This window comes from Pteropus medius, unplaced genomic scaffold, assembly GCF_902729225.1.
Source record: "Pteropus medius unplaced genomic scaffold, Ma_sr-lr_union100, whole genome shotgun sequence".
Taxonomy (NCBI): domain Eukaryota; kingdom Metazoa; phylum Chordata; class Mammalia; order Chiroptera; family Pteropodidae; genus Pteropus; species Pteropus medius.
The window spans coordinates 480966-495931 of NW_024352787.1; the positions used below are offsets into that span (position 1 = coordinate 480966).

Below are 14966 nucleotides of genomic sequence, written 5' to 3' on the forward strand. Positions count from 1 at the left end.
AAAAAAATTAGGCTGTATCTCATCTCTGGGTGACTTCTAATTCCCTCCCCCCAAGTCTGTTCTCTCTTTCCTCTGCACATAGCTGTCACCCAACAAGAGGCCACATATGCCAACCTCTACAGCAGTAAGTTTGTCCACATGACTAAGTTCTCACCACTGGAATACAAGCAGAAGTGACAGACACATGCCCCTCACATGGTCTTGGCCTTGAAACACTGGCAGCCAGAGAAGAAAATGACTGAAGACCATGGGAAGCCATGGGTTACAGATGGTAGAGCCACCCACCAGTGCAGGGCACTGATAACCATGTGGACTATAGCCCAATGACCCCACATGTGGGAGAGAAATAAATTTCTATCTTGTATGAGACAGTCTGGACCCACTACAATAGCAGTTTCACCTAAACAATGAATATGCCATCTCATTTTGAAAAAAACACATTACAGATACATTTTTAAATTTGTCAAATATCTCTATGTGGTATCGAATTTTTAATGTGACAATATTCTGGTTTTTAAAATCTGTTATGAACTTATAATAGACCCTCTCAAAATAGTAATGTTTTCAATATGCAAAAAACAATTGTTTTATCCCATTATTAGAGTGTGTCCTCTTCTTTGAGGATTGGGGGCAGGCCAACAGAAAGGGGTTAAGAGGCAGAGAAAGACAATACGACGTCAGAGGGAGGAGAAGGACAGCCTAAGCTCAGGGAAGGCCTCGGCCTTGTACCTGGTCACAATGAGATCCAAAGTCCAGCTCTATTTGCTAGCTGGGACACCTACCCTCTGAGTGTCTATTTCTTCATCTTGATTAAAATGAGATGGTTAGGGACATCCAAAAAGGGATGTCCAGTTCTTGTCACCAGGGCTATTGATGTGTAAGGTGGATGGCAGTTTGCTGGGACTCTCATACCATATGAAATTTTTTTTTTAAGTGGAGAGTTCTATACTTCCTTCAACTGTAATGTCTAAAATTTCACAGAATTCAATTCAAAGCTCCACAGAAAGTTATCAGTAAGTAAATTAAATTACTGTGGCATTAAAATGAATAAATTAAAGCATTTAGAGACTAGAATTGCTTCTCTGAAGGACTCAATGTTGGAAGAGTCCCCACAAATAACTTTATATATGCCATAAATGAAATTCACTTAATAGGAAATCTAATTACACAAAATGAGATAATTTTCTACATTCTTATATTATTTCCCAAAAGAATTTTAAAAAATGAAGAGTTCTTTGTGCAATGTGTATATTATGGAAAAGAAGCCATGCATGTCAAAATTTTGGCTATTTTGTTGCCTTTCTCATTTTAATATAATCGTTTATACCATATTATTTTTTCCTTGAAATTTCCTCTGAACATCATTTTGACCAGTTACTATTATGGTTTATAACATTATATGACTTTTTTTTTAATTAGGTACATAAGTCTTTTAGAGAAACATGTAGTTTTTCAGGGTTACCTTCCCAAAAAACTACCAACTGCTACTACTGCTATGAGAAAGAAATCTGTAATCGAAAGGTATTTCTTGATGAATAAAATCTATGTCGATTGTAACAATTAAAAAACACCAGTTTCTTTCAGTTCTCAGAGCAGTAAAAACTACAGACCCATCATCCTGACAACTTCCTATCAGGCAGGATCCACCCTCTAATGCTAAAATGATGGGTTAGTCCTGTCTTGGAAATCATCACTCACCCCAAAAGCCCAGCTTTTACATGATGGGTAGAGAAAGAAAGCTGATTATATTAAGTTCACTTGCATGACCACTGTGGGGACAAGCTACTGAGCACTTAACTGTGTGAGTTCCTTTAAGAACTTGCATTGTATATACTGTGCTTTAAAGACAACTTGAGCAATGCTTATGGTTCACTGGTTGTTTGAGCATCTTCTCAAAGGCCAAGAGATAACCATGTTTTACCACAAGAAGCAAGTGGCAGACTGTGACTTCGAGGTCATTCTATATCTAGTTACCATTATCTTGTGTGGAAGGTAGTGGCACACACTAATGGCAAAGTAGGCTGTGGCCAGGTTGATGACACAGCCATTGGTGCCAGTCCAGTTCCACCCTAAACACACTGCATGGCGGGACCACTGCTCTGATATGTGACATGGTACTGCAATCATCACACCCTGCCTGTAACTTACTCCCGAAAACAAATTTTAATTTTTAAAAATTTTAATTATAGATTAAAATATTACCTGCATATTTTGGAAGCTAAGTTACATCTGAAACTTGAAACAATGATGGGGCATCAGCTCTACAAAAGTTAAAACCAGTTTTGGAAGACTAACAAACTGTTCTTAGGAACGATAACGACAGGTAAAAATCCCTCTTGGCTTTTATGAATGAACTCATTTTTTTCCCAAGAAACAACAAAACTGGTTTCAAAAGAAGACCTATAATTCCCAGTAATATATGAGAAACAGAAATACATATTATAAGATATAGTTTGATTCATTTTTCATGGAACTTAAAAGAGTGAAACAGAAATTAATAAACACAGAATTTTCTTTAAAATCAACATTTACTGAGAAGAGCTTTAATGTGTATTAAGCATCTGACATAATACTTACTAGATCGAGTGCAGAGCCTCCACCAAGATATTCCATTATTATCCACAATTTAGTATCCTACAAAAATAAAAAAGGGGAAAATTACTGTAAAAGCAAACAAAACCAGAAAAAAAATTTAAATAACTTAAGGGTATTTTTTCATTGTTTTGAAACTAGAAAACTTTATAAATACATATATGTAACTGAAAATGTGTGTCCAAGTGAGTCCTATGCAGGAAAACCTGTCCTATGTCAGAGGCGGGGCTTTCACAGTCTAGCCAGGGCCCCTGCGTCATACTCTTTCCAGGCAGTGTATTCAGACCTACTGAACCAGAATCTCTGAAGGCAGGACCAGGGAACTAAGGGGCGGGGGGTCCATTCTTAAACAACTTCAGTCAGTGATGCACAGGCACCACTTCTGAGACTCAGTCCCCAAAGCCAGTCAAAGCCAGCAGCAGTCACACAATTATAACCCTGGGTGTCAGCCAGGAACTACCCTGAGCACAGGAACTCCCTTCCTGTGGACTGCAGCTCTAAGACGCAAGAACTGTGAGCAGAGGGAAAGGCAATAAGGTGGGATGGCCAGCTGACATGAGTTTCGTAGAAAGGCAGCCACTTTCAGACACCCCCAAAGGCTACCGTACTCTTCGGGGAGCTTTCCAAGAAAGTAGGCCCCTGCTTAACTAAACTTTGTGTCTGGGTCCTCTTAGCCCCCACCTCACCAGCCTGGTGAGGTACCTTTCGTGATTCTGTCTTTTCCTTTTGTCTCTCATTAAGCCACTCAACCTCCATGACTTCCAGAGTTCTCTTCTCAAACACAAACAAGCAAGCAAGGAAGCAAATATCTGCAGCGCTCTCCAAGAGGGAGTGTCTGTGTGATGGTCAGGAGTACACACGGTTTGGATCCTGACCCTTCCTTATAACCTGAAGGGCCCTGGGAAGTTATTTCCCCTCTAAGCTGAGTGCTTAGCCAAGCACCAGAATGACAGTGCCAGTGGCAAATAACCCATCAATAATACTGGTGGTGGCTAACCCATCACAGCGCCAGTGGTGCTCTGCTCTGCTCCACTCCGCTCCCAGGAAGCTATGCTCATAGGTGCGCTCACAGCAGCAAGCTTCACTGCTAACGCCATACTTTACGGTAACCTTCATCTGCGTCAAGAGAATAGAAAAACAGAATCTGTCCAATGCTCTTTGGTACCTTCAGGATGGAACTGAGCTCTCACTCTTCAGAACACCCCAAGGAAGGCCCCTCTGCCAGGCGCCCACCCACTCTCCATGATTCTAGCAATAACGACTGGCTGAGCTAGCTCTTGGGAAAGGGTCAGTTTCTCAGGGCTTTTCACCTCAGCAGTTTCCTCCATCAAACAAACCTTCACCTACTGCACACATGGTGCAAACTTTTGCTTTAGCACCTATTGGTCTGATTTTCATGTCAAGACTTACTTGTCTATGTTTCCCACCAACAGCAAATTGAATGCCATGGGACAGTGCCCGGCACGCTCAAGTTCAGAAAAGGTTAATTATGGTGCTCCGTAGTCAAGAAAGGGTAAATTATATTGACTGTGCATCGCTTCAGGGAGGCACTGATGCATGCACTGCATAAAATGAATTACTTTTAAAATATAAAATAAATTCTGACGTAGGAAGTCAATTCTATATACTAACAGTCCAAGTTTGACTATATACGGAATATTTTCTCAGGCTTTTAAATGCCCTTAACTACTAATATGATGAAGACAATTTCATTCTAGATTGGAAAAGGCACAGAAGCCTTAAATCATGTGTTGGGATCCATCCTACAGTTACAAAGATTTCACACACTTAATAACCATCCAGTCACGGGTACCTGCCTTGAACAGACTCAATCACCTCCTGGTTCTGATTTAAAGAGAACTTCCTATCAGAAAGAGCATTCTACAACCTTCCTCTCATTTCACATATACACTTTGCTCCTGGAGAACATTTGTGTTACTCCTTCCAGACATTCTGAAAGCACCTTGTCAGATTGCTAGAAATAAACTATTCCAGGGAACGACTAATTTCACTTTCAATGACACGAGAAATTTAAACTGTTTTTCTGTAAGAGAACTTGAACTTCAGATTTCTACTCCTATTCCCCTTTTTATGGCACTATTTGACCCAGCTCCCAACCCTTTTATTATTTTACGAGCACTGAGAACAAATTTGTTAGAGCAAGATAAGCGCTCCTTCGACAGGTAGGTAATCTCTCCTCGCCTCACTCCTCCATCTGCAGGGAGCTGTGCAGTAAGACACGCTGGAAAACAATCTTGGCTGACTCTGGAGATAAGCGTGTCACCACACTGCTTCCTGGAACAGCAAGACACAAGTGACCACACCTCATCTGCCATTCCAAAGCTCCACACTCCTAAATACCTACTGGGCTAACTACCAAAGAAACAAAATAACCTTTTTAAAATACTACTTTTGCTCCCTTTGCTGTATCTACCACGAGGATGAAAACCATTCTCAGCAATCAGACTGCTGACGTTACAGAAAATGTGGATATCACTCTGAAGGGACACATAGTTACTGTGAAGGGCCCCAGAGCCACTCTGTGGAGGGATTTTAATCACATCAATGTAGAACTCAATCTTCTTGGAAAGAAAAAGAAGAGGCTCTGGATTGCCGAACAGTGGGCAAACAGAACTGACTACTGTAGGCACCATCTGCAGTCACGAAGAGAACATGATCAAGGGTGTTACACTGGTTTCCGTTACAGGATGAGGCCAGTATATGCTCACTTCCCCATCAATGTCGTTATTCAAGAGAATGGTTCTCTTGCTGAAATTCAAAATTTCTTGGGTGAAAAATATATCCACAGGGTTCAGATGAGGTCAGGTGTTGCTTGTTCAGTATCTCAAGCCAAGAAAGATGAGTTAATTCTTAAAGGAAATGACACTGAACTTATATCCAATTCATTTATTTTGATTCAACAAGCCACAACAGTTAAAAACAAAGATATCAGAAAACTTTTGGATGGTATCTATGTTTCTGAAAAAGGAACAGTTCAGCAGGCTGATGAATAAGGTATAAGTTGTCCAGCTACAAAAACACCAAGAAGTCAGATGATTCCTCAGACTTATTTATGATATTTTAATGATGCAATAAAAGTTTTATATTGATTTGGGTATGAGGGTAAGGAGAAGTACTACTTTTCCCTTTCAGGGAGCCATAGCAGGGGACAAAGTGATGCATTTTCAGGTGTTGTCCCAATATCTTAGGAAGCAGTAAAGTAACAGCAAAACAACTAAGGAACTAGGTGCTCCCCAGATGAAAGGCTAAAATCCCACCCTTTCATTGTGAAAACGTCATCTTCCTGGAGAGGAAGACTGAGTAAAAAGACCAGCTACTTCCATCCTGATTCCTGGTACCAAACATGCTGGGGTATGAACGCTACGCAAACATGAGCCGATGGACACCAGATTCAAGGGCACTAAGAAAAACAGCATTAGGCCCTTTATTCTGGCCACTGTTTTTTAGTACCTGGGGTAGGTCCTATGACTGTGTTTTTGTCCCCAATTCCACCGGTACCACTAATGCACTAATCAGAGAATGGAATAAATTGCATCAGGAAAGGTTCCACTGGCCACCACCTTTTGGCTGAATTTGCTTTCCAACCTCACTGTGTTGTTCGATCTGGCCAAGGAGAGTCCACCCCTCCAGATGTGAGGCTCCTAGCTCTCTGCAGCCAGTCCCCACTTGCTGCAGGCTGAGGTGCCACTAGGCGGCCTTTCCCAAGGGCCAGCACAGGGAAGCAGCATTAAGCAGGGTGAGCAGCTGCCTTTCCCACAGGGAGCTTATCTTCTAAGGCTGAAGACAGATCTCCAACAATTGTTTGATAATTATAACTGTCACAAGTGGGTGCCATGAAAGAGTACAGCAGAGACTTGCCAGATCGCAGAGTTAGAACCAAGTGTCCTTTAAGATGAACCCAAATGATGAGTTTGCACTGCGGTCAGAGGAGAAGTGAGGGAGGAGACAAGCGAGAAAGTAGAGGTCAGCAACCAGAATGGCAGGAGTGAAGCTGCAAGGCAGGGAAGCAGCAGCATCAAAGACCTAATGGAGGGAGGACACAAAGAGGGGGCCGGGTGAAAAGTGACCTAAAGTAAAGCAACAAAACAAGGCCAATATTATAGTAGCCAGGATTAAACATGTCAGACTTTTTCCCTAAAAGTCCCTGAACGGTTTCAGAGTAGATACTGGTTTTGGAATAAATGCTCAATGTGTGTGGAAAGAGTAAAGCCTCCTGCATGGTCTGGGGAGAGGTGAGAGCAGAGGTGCCTGTAGTGTCATCTGAAGAGGCTTGGGAGGCAGAAGTAACGGGACTTGGTGTACCCCCTCTACCTCCAGGTTCCATCTCCTGACAGGGAGCCTGGAAGTAGAGGGGGTACAATGAGCTTGGACGAGTTGCCATAAACATGTCCATCAAACATTACAGAGACTGAGTCAATATCCTTTCTCTAAAAAACAAAACCAAGAAAAAAACCCCACCAGTTTTTAAATATCTGAGAGCTTCTACTAAATTCTATAATGACGTCCAAACTCTGGCTTGAGGCACTATAGCCCTTCACAAGCATGTACCTATCTATCTCGTTTCATTTCCACCTGCTCTGCTGCATGCCCTTGGAATGCACCAGGGTCTAACTCCTACAGACAGTGCACAGCTGCTCCTTCTGCCAGGAGACGCCCTGCCCGCCCTGCCTCATGCAAGTCACAGCTCACAGGGCAACTCCTCTGAGGATACTCCATTCAAGGTATCCATCTCCCGAATCCATTCTCCAGGTCCAAATGTCTGCCTTCATTCTTCCTCCAGCCTCAGAGGACCATCCTATCCTCCATTCAAGAATAGCCGTGCAGCTACATCAAGATTCCTCATCTAGGCATTATCGGCTTTTGGGGCTGGGTAATACTTTGTTGTGGGTGCTGTCTTGTGCACTAGTGTTTAGCAGCATCCCTGGCACTCTACCCACTAGATGCCAGTAACACATCCCCAGTTCTGACGACCAAAAATTTCTCCAGACACTGCCCAAGTCCTCTGGCGGTCAAAATCACCTCAACTGAAAATCAATGAAAATACATGACCAATGTTGATAAGCCTGAAGTGTTGCTACACCAGAAACACAAACAAATAATTCCTTCCTTATTCTTAGCCTAGTCAGTTTTGCATATAACATGAAACCTCCACCTAGAACACTATCAGTAAGTCACCAAGAGACACCTAAGCTTAGGATTCCTCATCTATGAAAAGATGGTAATCTTTCTAAACCTCACAGTTCAATTGACAATAAAATAATGAACATGAAAGCACTTTGCAAAGTTCAAGGTACTAAACACATGTAAAATGCTATTAGCTTTATCAACATCATCACCCATAAACGCCTTAAAATAACCTGGTAAAACCGAAAGAACTCAATTTAACAAGACCAAATAGTATTTCTCTGCATGGGAGTTTCTGAGCAAAATAAAATCTGGAACAATGATTCATATATATTCTACACCAGAATGAAAAAATAATCACTGCCCTACAAGCCTTCAGGCAAGAGTGTCTTGACAAGAATGGTCAGGCCTAAGGATGCTCTTGGCCTATTCTCTGTGACCAAATGACCAAGCGTTGTCACTGCCCAGATGTAGAACTGTCCTCAAAAAACCTTCCAAATGGTGGCTTGTGAGGCACTCTAAGAAATGTCAGAGTTCCTAAAATAAGAATAATCTTAATCAGAATAATTCCATTTTTAGGAGATGACCTCAAACAATATATATCATGATCGTGTGATACAATTTTCTCAAATAAAAGATAGAAAATAGTTTAATAAATTCAGGATTCAAAATGTAAAAGGTATCAAAATGTATGCAGTGAGAAGTTTCTCTCTCACCGCTGCCCATCTCACCCCGTCCAGCCTCCACACTACCACCCATTACATCTTACAGGACCTTAGAGAAATATTTTATGCAAATAACTATAAACTCTTTCTCCTCTATTATCCAAATGGTAACATTCCCTACACCGTTCTATACCCTGCTTTTCCTTAGAACGTTCTACACCTGTCCATAAAGGACTTCCTCTTTTTTTAACTATAACTAGCCCATGTCTCTGACATTAAGTTCTTTTCCATTCTTTTGCTATCATGTGCCAGGTGCCAAGAATCTCTCATTTGGGGAATTCCTGAAATTCCCAAATCTTGCTAGGTCAAAGGACTACACTTGAATTTTAATAGATGACAAGTTACTGTTCAGAGGCTATCAATTTCTACTATCTGCAGCAATATGTGAGGATGCTCATTTCCCTTTTCCTTTGCCAACAGTGTAATCAATCATTTTTCCGGTCATTGTTAGGGGTTAGTTGTGCCCCACTCCAAATTTATATGTTTAAGTCCTAACTTCCAGCACCTCAGAATGTGACGACAGTATTTGGAAATTGGGTCTTTAAAGAGGTGATGTTAAGTTAAAATGAAGTTATCTACAGCCATGCCATCCTGAACGCACTCAATCCCATCTGATCTCAGAAGCTAAGCAGGGTCCGGCCTGGCTAGTACTTGGATGAGAGACCACCTAGGAAGACCAGGTGCTGTAGGCGTAAGTAAGTAAGGTAAATAAGTAAGTAAAGTAAGTAAGTAAGTAAAGAAAAATAAAATAAAATAAAATAAAATAAAATAAAGTCATTAGGGTAAGACCCTAATACAGTTTGATGTGTATCCTTTTAAGAAAAGGAGATTAGGACACTGGCACATATAGAGGGGAGACCATGTGAAGACAGCCATCTACAAGTCAAGGAGAGAGACCTCGGGAAACATCTTGATTTCAGACCTCTAGCTGTCAGATTTGTGGAAAAATAAATTTCTGTTGTTTAAGCCATCCCATCTGTGGTACTTTTTAAGGCAGAAAATGAAGACAATCATCAATCCTTAAGTGGAAAAAGAAAGGTATCTCAGGGAGTTTATCTTATTCTTATTGTAAGGTTAAACATCTTTAAATATTGAAGAGCCATGTATATTTTTTTTCTGTGAACCTTCTTTCATATCCTTTGTCCATTTTGCTATTGGGTTACAGACCTTCTTTAAAAGCAGGATCTTTTCACATATTAGAGAAATTAGCCTCCTATAATATGAGCTGCAAATAGCATTTTCTTCATGTGCCTTTTGATTTTGCATTTGGTGGTTTTTGCTTGCAGAAATTAAGTCATGGAGACACAACATCAATAATAATATCACTTACAGGCAAACTTGCTCTGAATTGTTTGGAACTTCTTCCTAAGAATCTGGAAGTAGTGACTGAGAGCTGAGGCTTCCTACACAGCAGGGGAAGGGGGAAGACATCAGCATATGACAGAAAAGAAAAAACAAGGTAAACAGAAGAAGTAGACTCTGCAGTTAACAAAGAACAAGATTTTATAAACAGGAATTCTAAAATGAAGGAAGTCCACTTTGTATCTGCACTATATTCAGAGGCCTCCAAATTTAATAGCCGTAACAAAAGGCTGAGCTCAAGAGGTATCAATAATGCGAAAGGCTTTATTAAAACAATTTGGGGTAACAGACTTCCCTAATAATATGGTTTTAAAACCAAAGGTTTTTGTTAAGATGTGGGCATGAACACAGAATACTAAGACCAGGTTTGACTCCTGCCTCTAACCCTTACCAGTTCTATGACCCTGAGACCAGTCCCTCAGTGACTCCCTGACATCACAGCCCCTTCCAAGTATACTCAAAGTACAGAACACAGTTCCTGACTTCAAAACATTTATTTAACTGATCCTCTGTCTCATCAATGTCAGCATTTCTTAAATGATTTAGAAGCCTACTATGCACATGATGTCATTGAGGGGGCATAGACTGAGTAATATCTAGGCTCTGAATTTCAAGAACTTTTCATAACAGAAAAAATGGGCAAGTAACTATGATCAGACAGCCTGTGGTGGATGCCACAAAAGAGACACAAAATGCCAGGGGTGTTCAGAAGAGGCCTATCTGAACTGAATTGAAGAGAAGGCTTAGATGTGGCTCCAGGAAAGAAGTGGTATTTGATCTGCAACTTGAAAAAGACTGTGACAGACAGACTGGGGCAAGGGTGACAAGGAGTGTGTTTCTGGCAGACACAGGCAGAGAAGAGAAGTGGATGGTCAGGAAGAAAACAAGTGATCCTGTTCAGCTAAAGCAATCAAGAATGAGACACGACATCCTTGAATGTCAGTTAATGGAGTTTCATCTTAATTTAACAAGCAATGGGGAAATCACAAAACTTTTAGACAGGAGAATAAATAACCAGCAACTAACTACCAACGTGACTGAATGAATGGGTAAAGAAGGAGAGTAAGAAGATCAATCAGTAAGTCAAAGCAGAAGGTTGGGGCAAGACTTAAGAGACATTCCACAAGTGGCACTGGTGAGTGTTCACGAAGAAGCCGAATCAAAGACGTCCTGCTATTCTGAACCCTAGTAAGTGGTAACTCCACAAATACAAACAGGAAGGCCAGGAAGAGGACAATGGTAGACAAGGTAGGGAAGGAGAGATAGCTCTTCATATTTTTTCCAATATTGATGTGACATTCTGGTAGATACACCTGAGAAACAACTGAAAATATGGTTTAAGTTCAAAAGAGAAGCTGGGACCATCATAGGGATGAAAACTGGTACAGTGAAAATTAGTACTGGCATGAAGATTATTTTAAGCTGAAGACATTTGAGATTCAACAGATGCAGAAAGAACCTTATCAGAACTTCCCTTATCTGGCTAATCTGACTATCTGAGCAATTTCTGGGAAATAGGCTGCCATAAATCCCCTCTTTAGAGTGGGTTTATTCTCAGAACGAAGAACAGCATAAACCTACCATAAATCCCCCTCGGGCCCTCAAGAAAAAGGAAAGACCTCTTTATATCTATGAAGAAAAACATCACAAATTTTCGTATCTCTTATCTGTGCTTCTAAAACCCCATTTGTCTTTCCTAAAGGGACCCATTTTGTTCTTCCTCTCCCTTTTCCCCACTAATTAAGTATATAAGTATCTTTAAACATCTAATGAGTATGCGTACTTTATAAATTTTTTTCCTTGTTAATCTGTCTTATTATTTTAATTTGCAGGCCCTGTAGTCAAAAAGAGGGCAGAGAAAAAGTTTTTTTCTTCCTGATAAGTGATATACTGCAAAATTTTTAACTGAAGAGGTGTTCAGAACATATGCAAGCCACCCAGGTAAAAGTTCAGTCCCTATCCTTTAACTGATTTTTAGTTAATAAGATAGCCCTCTAAGCACAGGAGAACATTAAATCCCTGAGTCATTCTTCCCACTGGCTACTCTAGTTCTCAACTGCATTCTGAACTTCTATATTAACTCAGCAACACAACTGAAGGGATGGGGATGACATATAATGCTGAGTCTTGATAACATCCAGGGTCAAAACTTCCACACAATGCCATGTGGTGACAAGGTCCTCTGGCCTTCAGTTCCCCCAGGTGATCATTATCAAAACTAACCCACCCAGTACTGGGCACTGCAGTGGGAAGGATGCAGACTCTCCCATTTCCTTCCCTCCATCCTCCAACTCAGGCACACACAGTAGTTGCGTGTCGCTAATATGCTCCAACAGAGAAGAAGGCCTTACATTTAAAAAACAGAAAAGTGGAATTTCTGTGGAAAATCATTTGTCAATATTGTCTAAAGAGGCTACCCAGAGTGAAAGAAACAGGTGGAGACCCAGTATCAGACAGTATTCTTTGGAGAGAACGAGAAAGAGCTGTGGAGCATCACAGGACAGAAGCACAGGAAGTACAGACTGCAGCACAGAAATCCTGTGATTGCCTGGCTAGAGCAAAAATGGAAGAATATCATTTGCTGTGTACTTTTTTATGTCAGGCACTGGGCTAGATGCCTTACATACATCATGTTATTTCCACCAATCCTCGCAACATTCCTATGAGGCAGTTGTAGCAGGCCCATGCTCTAGAAAAAGATTCTAAAATGCAACAGGTTCTGGAGCCTTCTCTGCTCACCCAGAAGTAATCCTGAGCCATCAACTAATGGAGAGAGGAATCTTTCAGCATATTAGGGACAAGCATGGGGGGCAGCTACCTCTGATGAGGAAAGGCACAGAGAAAAAAGACCCCAGTATTCCCTCTTCCAGGTGGCCCTAAAAGGAGGACAAAGGTGCTCTAAGGAAAGGAAAGTCTAGCATTGGAAACAAGTATGAAATGAGAGAAAGGCCACTATACACAATTATCAACTGAAAATAAGGTTGTGCAACAAAACCTGAAACAAATCAGGTGAAAATTATTGGATCAAATCCTTAGATCGAAGGAAAATAATCAAAAATCAGCTACTAATTACCCAAAAATAATGCTGGAAACATTACATACACCAAAATCTATACAAAACAGCCAAATATTTTTCAAAGGAAAACTTACAGCATTATATATTTTTGTTACCAAGCCAAAAAATAATGAATAAAGAAAAAAATCCAGAAGTTAGGAAGGAAGGGAGGACAGAAACCTAAGGAACCAATCTAAAGAAAGCAAAAAAAGGAATAAAGATACATGTATAATTAATGGGAAATATTAGAATAAGAAAGAAAATATGAAATAAGACAGAAAAAGTTGAGAACAATATGATTTCGCTCATATGTGGGATTATAAATGTGAAAGCAATAAACAAATATAACAAAGAGACTCAGGGACATGAACAGTGGATTAGTGGTTACCAGAGATGGGTAGAGGGGGTCAAATATTTGGTGATAGAAGGAAATTTAACTTTGGGTAGTGAACACACAATGCAATATACATATGATGTTTTATTGAATTGTATACTTGAAACCTATTGATTTTATTAACCAATGTCACCCCAATAATTTTAATTTAAAAAATGAATTTAAAAAATTCTTTAGCAAAAAGTTCAAATGATTTTATCCTTGAATAATTGCAAACACTGAAGAATAGAATTCTAGCAACTATTTGAGGTACGAGATTTTTTTCATGACATCACAACATAATACGTACACCTGGAAAAGTTACTGGTCCAGAAAGAGGAGGTGGAGGAGGTTCCTACTAAGGAATGGACAAAACTCCTGGGAAGAGGGAAGGTACTACGGCAACCAGCGCATCTCTACATGCCGGGGATGCAGTGCTGCCCAGGACAGGGAGCTGTCATCTAATGAGAGAAGTTGGCCCAAAGAAGGTCATTTCTAGAGAAGAAAAAAGGTGCTTTTGGAAAGGAATATTCGATGTGAGAGTCTTTGTGTATGTAAGATTTTTTTCACCTTATTTTCTTTAGTCCCACCTGCCCGTACCAATTCTCAGGATTTGCTCTGCTCAGCACAGCCTGCTTGACAGATCTGCAGTGCTTTCAGGAGGCCCGAACTTGCCTCTATATTGGCCATGACGCCATTACCACCAGACAGCCTTCACTTGGCAGCCTTACATGACAGTGAGAGAAGTCAACTTTGGGTTCTTGAAGGAGGACACAGCCAAAGCTGCTGTCCTTCCAGGCTACTTCCCATTTCTTCTGACTACCAGGAGCCAACTTAGCTGTGACCTGGTGTTGGATTAGGACATTCAATGAAAAAGGGGAGCGAGGGCCAACTGATCCACAGGAATAGGGACAGCCACATTTTTTCACAATGGGTGGTCAAAAGCTCCTTTAGGAAGAGAACAGCCTCTGAATTTCTAGTCTTCCTCCTCGTCAAGTAGGTGGGTTCCTCACCATCATTTTACATTAGTGTGATGCAATGACAGTTCAGTTTACTAAATATCTTCATTAAAGTATTTCATTTGATTCTCTCAATCATCCTCTTTACTTAGTAATCAGTCTTTTCCTACTTTACAAATGAAGATATCTGCTCAATGGGAAATAAGGAGAGCAGCCTGACTCCAATCCAGATATTCTGACGCAGAGTCAGAAACCTAAACAAGAACCACAATAACAAAAATTATAAACTCTAAGCAATTTCTAAAGGATTCAGTGGGAAAAATACTTTCTAACTTAACTGTTCTTAATATTTAACTGTTTAACTGATTTCCTTGTAGAAACCAACAAACTCTACTCTGGCTGACTGAAAAGTACATCAATTTATAAAATGTCTGCCTGGAATTTGAGAGATTCACATGTCCTAATGCATCATGCCCAGATTAAGAATTCTTGCCTTAATGTCCTTTAATTAACTGAAAAACACACTGGGCATTCCCCCAAAAAGCTCATCTTGGGGGTTAAGTTACGGGACTGGCTCATCTGGAAGGGGCCGCCTTATAACTATGTGCATGTGTGTTCATGTGTATTTCAGTAATTAATTTCCCCCAATGGGTAGAGATGTTCCTCTCTCTTCCATCAACATAAATTTGACATAACATGGTAATAAATCTGTTAATGAGAAGTTTCTGTGCTGAATGCTGGTAGATATTAAGATG

At 40.5% G+C, this 14966-nt stretch overlaps 1 protein-coding gene and 2 pseudogenes across 4 annotated transcripts in view; 2 read left to right on the forward strand and 1 right to left on the reverse strand.

The window, feature by feature from the left end:
* The window catches only part of STK24 (serine/threonine kinase 24), a 106585-nt gene that overhangs the window by 24878 nt on the left and 66741 nt on the right, over positions 1-14966 (reverse strand). For all 4 annotated transcript variants that reach the window (XM_039849170.1, XM_039849171.1, XM_039849169.1 and 1 more), the window contains one exon: positions 2578-2634. In XM_039849170.1, coding sequence (XP_039705104.1) covers positions 2578-2634 — 57 coding nt within the window. The remainder of the gene's footprint in view (positions 1-2577; positions 2635-14966) is intronic.
* Positions 5034-5606, forward strand: LOC120591614 (60S ribosomal protein L9-like; annotated as a pseudogene).
* LOC120591916 (uncharacterized) lies at positions 9036-9154 on the forward strand (annotated as a pseudogene).